The 10525-nt window shown below is 29.5% G+C and overlaps 1 protein-coding gene across 1 annotated transcript; it reads right to left on the bottom strand.

Moving 5' to 3' along the window:
* Positions 1-6: 6 nt before the first annotated feature.
* Positions 7-2195, bottom strand: LOC119663868 (N-alpha-acetyltransferase 35, NatC auxiliary subunit homolog; the record flags this gene model as incomplete). The annotated part of the gene is made up of 5 exons (XM_038073469.1): positions 1914-2195; positions 1447-1852; positions 811-1381; positions 567-748; positions 7-465 (listed from the first exon to the last, which is right to left on the bottom strand). Coding segments are annotated over exons 1-5 (1629 nt in total), but the record flags the coding sequence as incomplete, so codon positions are not given.
* Between the last annotated feature and the right edge of the window lie 8330 nt (positions 2196-10525).

The following is a 10525-nucleotide window of genomic DNA, read 5'->3' as shown; positions in this document are numbered from 1 at the left end:
GCAGTTGTAATGTACCCAAGTTGAGAATTGTGCGCTATACTTGAGTGCTGTGGCATGTGGTTCATTCCCCTCGGCCGCCTTTTCACTAGCTAACACGCTCAAATGCGAGTCCAAACGTGCAGCCTCTACTTGTATTGACTCAAAACTCTCTAAAAATCTTGATAGCTTCTCACGTTGCCTTGCTCTGTTGTAACCGCAAATGCGTATGAATTGCACAAAAGTTGACATGGAGGCACAATAACGAAAGAAAGTTTCCAAATGCATTTGTATTTTGCGATCTGTGGCTAATGCGTGTTTTGGATTTAGTATGGGTGGAGAATTGAATGCTCGCACTGAATCCCAAAGAAAGTCTTTCATGGGTATTGTGCCGAATATAAGACGATCGTGTGACATAAATAATGCCTGTAGAATACTGCGTGAAAGTATACAATTTCCATATCTCCGACTAAAGTCTATGAAAAAATTCTGCGATAAAAAGGAAATAAGAAAAATTATTTTAAACAAAATATTTCCAAGCCATACGTTTAAAATAACAACACTGAACCTCAATATTGATTACAGCTTACCAAAACTGTATAATAATCGCGCATTTTGATTACTTTGCAGGCGTGTTTCAAGTGTAGCGCTACTTCTTCATAAAATTGTATACTCGAATGTCGATCACGTATTTTGACTGTACGTGGAAAGGTTGGCGGTTGACTACGATTATGTATACGCGATGAGTATCCCATCGGATTTGGAAGATCAGCTGTAAAAAGTTTAATATATAAAATTTATTATCAACAAAAAAAAAAACACAGTCTTAGTTACAGTCTTCCTCTGGTGGTGTGCCTTTGTCAATAGTGCGTTTTATTTGCGGTACCAGCTCTAATGTTGCATTTAAATTTTTATAGATTTCGTTAATGATGGCTTCATCCGGTGAAGTTGATGTTGCAAAGTCGAATAGATATATTGCATGATAAAAATGTCGCATATACCTTAAACGATGCACCACTGGCATGATATCTTCAGGTTGTGCTGAATTTTTATTTTGACGCAATAATTCGTCTTCAGCTTCTTTAATTTGTGTTGTTACCGCATACGGTAATGACTCCTCCGCTGACATTATGGCTAAATTACCATAATATTGAAAATCTTCTTCTTCATTTACGCTGCTTATCACAACAATTTTTTTAATAATTAATACAAGATTTCGTACTGCATAGCAAAAGCTACGTAATGATTTGTCCTTTATCTTAGCTGGCGCATGTAAGTATAGACATGTGAGTAGCACTTGGTCCATTGAGTTACCTTCTAACCAAGATACAATACAAGCAAATAGTGAATCAAAGACACCTAAATATTCTTCTACAGTCAAATTTTCTAATTTTAAAACTCCAGCCTAAAAAACAAAACATTAATATTTGCTTAATTGTAAAATGCAAAAAAATAAAAATATTTATTTACCTCTACTGCGGTTTCGAAAGTGTATGCAGGTTTATCATTTTTATTATAGCCCATGCCCATGTCCATTTTTGGATCCATCATTTCGATAGCTGACATGGCTTCAAGCAGACCAAACATTATATCTTGCGCTAGCTCACCTAAACTCAGTTCATTACATGAATCAAAAAAGTCTTTCGTTATATCGACCCAACCAAATTGTGGATATGTTGGTACGATATCGCTTTGATTATTTGCACGCTGTGAATCACCATCCATATAACCACATTCTTCGGATGACCATTGCCCTCCTTCTGATGTTTCTGATTCAACTGAATCCATTGTTGTTTGATGTAATGGACATGTATTTGATGAGGCTGCTGCAGCTGCAGTGGCCGCAGTCGCTGCATGAAAGTCTGCTTGACCAATGCTAAAAACACTCCAGAATGTTTATATTCTAATATTTGACTGAAAAGCAACATTTTACTTACATGGGATTCATTTATTGCACTGCTTACACTTTCGTTTTATAATTTATGTAAAATTTGGCCAAAATTTTCTTTTAATAAAACATTTATAAAAAATTTATATATCCCAAAATAGTTTTTGGGGTTCAATGACAAAAAAAATTACGAACTGTCAAAATTCATTTGACAGCTGTAGCCATATGGGTAGTATGTAAAAAGTTGGCAACGCAAGATGTTGCTGTTAAGAAAGTAAAAATGTTATGTTAACAATAGAAGTAGTAATGTTAATATAGAAATAGCTACTGCGGTTAATCATAATTTATAATTAAATTAATTACAAATTTAAGTAATAACAGTTTAATCTTATGTACGTGTTGCTATAAACTGAAATTAATACTCCTTTTTTCATAAAAAAAATACATGAAATTAAAATTTGAAATATACTTTTACATGTTAACATGATAACTATTATAATTAAACAATATGAGATAGTTCTGTTCTTCCTCTTCTTCTTCTTGTTCTTGAGTTAGTGCTATTACGCACTTTTACTCTATAATTGCTGGGGGGCTTATCACTACCCCACACTACGCTTTAACTAGGCTAAGAAATCATATCATATATGTACATAGTTCTGTTATTTAACTCCTGAATCATTGCCTCGTAATTTAAAGCTATAACTAAAGTTAAGTAATCTTAGCTAAGACAGTTTTAGAAATTTTAATACTAAAGCTCTTAAATTTCGATGTTTAGTAACAGTTTCATAATGTGGCTTTCGTTGCTCTCCATCTACCGCAAAAAAAAATAAATTACTTTATTTAGTCTTAATCTTAGTTTTATAGAGATTGGGTGCCAATGGAGTGGAGAACTGCAACTATGGCTGATTGTTTGTGTTGCTTTTGGGAGAATTTCACACAAATATTTAAAAATATACTACTGAAATAAGTAATGCTACCAAATGTGTCATTTTTAATTACTGTTATGATAATTGTAATATTCTTTTCAATTATTAGAGGATTTATATAATTTACTTACATCTTAAAACTATAACTAGCTACAACCTCTGGACTCTAGACTTGTTCACAATGGTTAAGATATATTCATCTAGTATTTTAAATATTGCTCTACAGCTTGAAATTTGAGTTCAATAATGTTAAAGTTTAAAGTTCTGAAGTTAGATGGAAGCATAAACATTAACCTTCAACACCACTTCTGTTCATCGTCATTCTTTAACTTCATAAGAATCGTAGGGCCTCAGTAAAACATTAGATATGCAAATCGGTTTATTATAGTAGTTTCAGTTTGCCAAAAGCACAAAATATGGATCTGTTGATGCGGTAGGCATAATTTTATTTATTACATTAAACAATTACTATATTATTATTACTATAAGCAAAAATTGATATTAGTTTATAGGTCATAATAATATATAATATAGTTCATATTAACATATATTAATACATAATAATATGAAGTATATATATATATTAATATATATGTCATTTAAGTAGACTCTGATAGAAGACAGTTGAAGTAAGCAGCTGTATCACACCCAGATGAAGGGTAAGATTAATCATCTACAACAGTACCGGGGCCTGGACTAAATCACACCGATGGAATAAGTGACTAATAGGGAAGTAATACTAATGTAGTCCCGGGGTAGAACAAGGGAGTGGTTTAGAACGTGCGAGTCGGGTACTCTCCTTCCGGGACACCGAATTGTGATCGTAGGCATACCACTCCTCCTTGCCACAAAAAAAAATATATTATATCATTTATAATTTTAATCATGTGGAAGAAAATTGAAAGTTTAGAAAGTTATTACTATAATAAGATGAGTCCACATTAAAATTGACTTTGAAGTATTTGCGAAAAATTTATTTACAATTATTTGGAGGTATGATTCTAGCACCTATATAATAATTAGATTACTAACGAAGGTTAATTCTATATCTGTATATAAACTACTTATAGAGCTATAAAGGACTCCTTCTTAGAATATTAGTTGGGAATATGGAAAATGTCGCTGAAGCAATTCAGACTAATACCGGAATTGAAATTGAAAAATATTTAAATTTATTATATGTATCTGTCTTACTTCGGTAATCAAAACGATTTTGGAAGTTACATCTATAAGCTTTCTAATCTCTATAACATTAAAAGTAATAATATTAAATTTAAGAGTGGAGGCAGTAAGACAGCTGGGATGAGTAGTAAAGCAGATTAAATTTGTAAACTTTAAACTATTCTGAAGAATTTAAGTCTAATGTATGGGAATATTGACTATTTTTATTTTGAAATAGAAAACTTGAAACCAAATAGTTTAGCGGGAATCAAAATTTTAAAAGAACCAATAGTTTCCGCTTAATTTCTCGTTATAAATTTACTATGTCCCTTATATAATGATATATATGTAATATAAGTTTCAATTGATTAGTTTATATGTAACTAAAATATAATCTTTTAAAGCTGTATTGGTAAATTTTTCTACAAAACTTCACTCGTTTGTTTCTGGAAATGATGAAATAGTTTTTTTCTGACAAAATCTGTGTGAAGAAAACTCATTCACCTATCTCAAAAACTGAGATCGCAATTTGTCTTAAAACATGGACTCACAGACTGATATATTAGAGTGTATCACGTTATAAGGGGAAAGATAAAAATAAACTTTTGAATGGGCGCACCCCCTAGGATCTCCAACTGAGCAGTTAATCAAGATCTCCAACTCATTAAAAAAGCTATTTCATTGAAATATTGAACGCAGTTTTGATGAAAATGACCAATTCATTTATAGTACTTAGCAAAAGAACTCATGGCCATGGCAGTCTTTGATAGCACTGTTTCAGTAAAGGCGAAAGCAAAAATGATAGTAAATCTTAGTCACTCATCATTTAAATACGTTCCAAAAAATAAAAAACTTGATCTTTCAGATATTAGAAAATTTGAACCAACACTGAGTGATTTGAGGTCATGTTCTCAAGGAATCTTAGTGCTTTTGTGACTGAGAAGGGAAATAAGTTTTTTCGATCGTTTTTGCCTGTTGATCAGTTTTATCAGTTTAGATCCTTCGACATGGATTATAGACAGATTATAGAGATGGACTTAAATTGGGATGTAGAGCTCTTATAATTATAATATTATTGTGCAATAGTTTAAGATCCATTATCCGAAAACTGGTTATTGAAACACCCAATTGATATATACGTATATATAGCAATTTTAAACTATTTTTTTCATAGTCGGAACTTATCTAAAAGAAATATAAATCCGGTTCAATTACCGAAAAAACTATAAGTGAAAAATGTGGCCGATTTTTTTCACAACTAAATTAATGATTCATTCAATTTCATTGTTGAAGAACATATACTCGTAAGCAAAGGCTTTCCTCTGGGTGATATGGTAAGCGTGAGCAGTGAAGCACAGTACCGCAACTCACTGATAACAGCCGGATTTAAATACCTAAAGAGAAGCTGTGATAAATACAAAATATAATGTTACTTATTGTAAGTTGATTCACTATTTTGTTAGTAAATTAATTTTAAAATAAATTATAAAAATAATTAATCAAGAATCTTTGATCTCATTTTAATCATACTCGTATCAAGTAGAACTACTCGAATAATGCCTCTGATAATGAGCCCTGTTTAACACGTTGTCTGTTATCAGTTCAAAATTTATTATCTTCAATTGATAATTTTAATATTTTTTAATAAGTTTATACTATCGAGATAATAAAAATTTCCATTAATCAATAAAAAAGTCTGGGCATGATATTTTTTATTCATAATAAACAAAATAATTATATGTACCGCCCAATTATTTACATTTATTATTGAAATAATTATTTTATATTATATATGATTTTATTGTCAGTTATGATAATGGTGACTATTTTACTTAATAGAAACTATTATATTTAATAGAGAGGTAGTGAAAAAGGGTGTTAAATTGCATATGTACCCATTATATAAATTGTTAGCAAATTAAAGGCAAAGGCCTTAGTATTAAAAATGATATATTTCCAACATAAATAGATCAGACTAAAAATCGATTTCTTAATTAGACATTGCACTAACACATCGTTCAAAGAGGAAATTAATTAATACTGACACGAACATATTACAGAACGTGAAACCGCCTATCTAATCTGGTCGAAGATCCTATGATTATCAGATAATGGATCTACTATCTACATTTGACTTTGATTGAATGAGTCAAAAGACATTATGTAGTTTATCCACAGCTTTAAGTGTTCTAGATTAAAATAGCAATATCTTCTTTTAACGATAATAAATTTGGAGTTAGATTATCAACAGATTTTTTTTGTGACCTTGTGCTAAGCTATTGTTAACTTTATGCCGAGAAGTCATCGAAAGCTACGTCAGATGGATGCTATACTGTAAGTTATTCCCTGCTAAAAATTTCAATAAATTTGTATTTTACACTACATGTTATATAGATATAAAAATTTAATCGAAATTTCAATTATAAATTTATTACATTAAGTTTATTTCCAATCGATTTCGAAGTTTTCGACAGCACTGCCAAGCAGAAAGTATAACACATTGCATTGAAAAATGGAAACCATACCTAAGACTATTCTGGAGAAAGTGAAAGATATTCCACATGAGGTTAACTATCACTTAAATCAACCAAATCAGATAGGTTTACTTAAAGACTCTATATCTTGAACTATATATATTATATTCTTTATTGATAGTTCTTAAATAAGAACTTCGAAGTAACAAAATAGTCTAATTGGACAATTATTATAAACATGGGGAGTGTCCATATATCAAATCTAAATACGTATTATCCGAAGTTATAATATCCAGTGTCATATTTCTAAACGAAATTAGTATGTAGATACAATAACGTGTTCAGAGATCTTGAAATTAGAGCCTTAGAGTAAAAAAATGGACCCATTGCACAATTATTGAAGCCTTACACTCCTTATGTATCAAGTTACAAGTCATATTATCCTGTACCATATCTCTTGACGAGATCACTTGATACAATTCGTAGATCTGAAAATAAGAGCCTTAGAGTAAAAAAAATTGATCCATAAGACAACTATTAAAACCTCATACGCTCCACATATCACATCAAAAGTCGTATTATCTGTGTCATATTTTTAAACTAGATCATTAGACACAAACACATATTCGGAATTCTAAAAATTAGTCTTAGATTAAAAACAAAACCCTTGATTATTATTCGTAGACTCTGCCATAGACTCTCCTTAAATCTGATCTAAGCAAAATTTACTTTCAAAATCGTTAACTTTGCCGTTTTCGATTGGTAAATCTGGTTTAATGTATAACACTTGAGATTAACTTATAACACTCTAGATATTTTGCTATAGTAGCAAGATTATCCTCAAACTAACAGCTGTTTTTATATGACTTGACGAACAATGTGTGATTTGATTAAATATATATACTATATTTATGAATAATATAAATGTCTACTAATACTTATATAAAAATGTTAGATTACTCTACAAAATGTTCGTTTAGACAATAGAACTTGACAGTTTGAGAGTGAATCTATATTGAATCCAGATTTACCAATCAAGAATGCAAGAAGAATGAAAGAAAGAATAATCTAGTATTAACGTAACAATTACATGCGCAAATCAATATTTGTTTCTCACTAATTATCTCATAATAAATGTTATTTATTACGTTAAATGTATGTATTTATAAGTTGATATATAGATATATATTTAATAATTAAATATATATTTATATTCATTTAAAAAGTGTCTTAATCTCATTGTTATACTATGTTCAGACAGTCAAATTTCCTTAATTTCGTAAAAAGGAAATGAAGTTAATTTCGAAAGTGTTCATACTGTCCCAAATTAGGGAAAAATCATATGTTTTTTGTTTACAAATCGAATATTAAAAATTACATGCTACAAACACTATTTGTATCTGGGAAATTTTAAAAGTTGATTATTATAACTATAAAGAATGGCATTCAGTATTTTTATTACCTTTAGTGGATTTCATGTAAGTGAATTATTATTTTTTACTCTATTTTAAATTGATAACAGTTACAGTTCTTTTCTCTGTATTCAAGTTTAAAAATATCCCGGTTTTATTAAAGTCAACTGTCACTGACATTTATTACAAAAAATGTCTATTTTTCGTTATCTCAACTTATCTTTTGCTGAAAATTTATCTTACGCATAGTTGCATTTGAAATGTTCCTTCATTTCAGCCTTTATTTCAACGAAATTAAGGTCAATTTTCTTAATTACATTCTAACCTCAAAACTGAATTGTGTATGGAAAAAACAACTTAATTTCACTGAAACGAAGATGAAATTAAGATTTTTGCGAAATTAAGATGTGTCTGAACATAGTATTGTTTCAACGAAATTATGCATATTCCTTAATTTCTTTCTAACTCAAATGAATTTTGTTTTTGAAAAAAACAACTTAATTTCACTGAAACGAAATGAATTAAGATTTTTGCGAAATTAAGTGTGACTGGACATAGTATTCATTTCAACGAAATTAAGGTCAATTTTCTTAATTACATTCTAACCTCAAAACTGAATTGTGTATGGAAAAAACAACTTAATTTCACTGAAACGAAGATGAAATTAAGATTTTTGCGAAATTAAGATGTATGTTCATATACATCTTAATTTTATTTTATTTTATTTTAGTATTATAAATATATCGTAATTAAGTAACAGAAATCAAGTATCGAGTATATGAGTAAGTGACTAAGTAAGTTTATATATTTAATAAATAAATATATATTTATATTTATTTAAAGAGTATCTAAATCTGATTATTATTAATATATCATACTTAAGTAACAGAAATTAAGTAACGACCCTCGTTTCTGAGTGTTGCTATTGAGTGTATTTTATGTTTTTGGCGCTCTATTATTTGGGGTTGTTGTGTTTGATGGCGGCAAGTTGTGGCATGTAACGGTTTATTCCAAATGATTGTGAGGGGTTGAATTGTTTTGTTTACTATAAATCTGATTCAGTATCCAACGCGTTGCCTCATGGTACAAACGTTCATACGGTAGACAGAACAGAAATAATCCAAGAGTGGCGGCGATAATCAACACAAAACCAAAAACAATATTTCACTTTCATATCAATTCACCGCAATCAGAACAACTCGGGCCGCATCAAAATAGTGTAAGTTTATTTACAAAAACAATAAACAAAAAAACAATATTAAAACTAAAACTAAAATAAAAATAAAAATAAAAATAAACAATAATAAATAATATTTTAAATTAATTGCCATTGGCTGGCGTGTGTTATTCTTGTCTGAAAAATGATTTCAAAATGAATTTGAAACCAAAAAATTTACAGATTAAAGTTGCGCCAAATATTAATAGGCAATAAAAAGAAAAAATTTACAATATTTTAAATAAATTTGTTTGATTTTTAATTTTCAATTTGAAATTATAATATTCAATTTTGTCCCAAAATTAATTTTGTAATAACGAAATTTATTGTGTGCACATGAAACGAAATTTGCTTAAGTTGGCAAAATTTCAAATTAAAAATGAAACTTTTATGTTTCATTTTATTTGCTAATACGAAATACACAGAAAAAGAATAAATAACACAATACAAAAATATTAGAATTGTTATATACATAGTACATACTTACATATGTGTTACATATTTAATTAAAAATAATTAAGCGGAAAATTTAGCATTCAAATTTGGCGCTCAACCGCACGAGCTGTTCTTTTCGCAGCAGTGTGCGGTGCAGTTTTATGCAATTTTGTGGTAAACTGATAGGCGCGTTTCCTCCCATAGAGACCGCACCATGTCAATTAATCCACTGTTCTGTTGCGGTCTCAGTATTTCAGCATTTCAATACTGAAATTTGTGGTTATCCAGTACTTAAATTGTAGGCTTTTTTATATTTCTTTCCCTTGCCTTTCCCGTCAGTCAGTGTTTTTTTTTTTGGTGCGTGTGCTTAACTCTTTAGAGGGTAAATGTAATTTTAATATGATTGACCCATAAAAAATGCTAAAAGTGTCATATAAAGCACCTGAACTCAAGCACGCAATATTTAAAAATAATATTCGTATTATGCCGGTATCATATTCCATTTACATCACAGAATTTAGTTCTATTATTATTTCGATTATTTTTTTTATTAAACAGTGATTATAATTCAATTATTTTTGGATTTCTTAAAATAGTTCTATATTAAATTGATTTTTAACGTCCATTTTGACGAAACTAAATTCTAAATATAAACTATCGTTTTCAATAGAGAGTTTTGTGTCTACTGTTCGACTAATAGTCGAATAGCAGTCAAATAACCAGATAGTGAAATATGGTAGTAGTAGTATTTGATTCATTTATACAAAAACTACTACCAAAACACATCTCTAGCCTACAGACAAATAGTTTTAACCAAAGAAACTAAATTCTAAATATAAACTATCGTTTTTAATAGAAAGATGTTTGTCTACTGTTCGACAAATAGTCGAATATTAGTCAAATAGTAGTAGTATTTGCTTCATCTATACAAAAACTACTACCAAAACACATCTGACAAATAGTTTTGACCAAAGAAACTAAATTCTTAGTTTATATGTATTGTTTTCAATAGAGAGGTTTTTGTCTATTGTTCGACG

Source organism: Teleopsis dalmanni, unplaced genomic scaffold (genome assembly GCF_002237135.1).
Source record: "Teleopsis dalmanni isolate 2A unplaced genomic scaffold, ASM223713v2 unscaffolded_contig_1019, whole genome shotgun sequence".
NCBI classification, from domain to species: Eukaryota; Metazoa; Arthropoda; class Insecta; order Diptera; family Diopsidae; genus Teleopsis; species Teleopsis dalmanni.
This window is presented reverse-complemented; position numbering and strand designations above follow the sequence as displayed.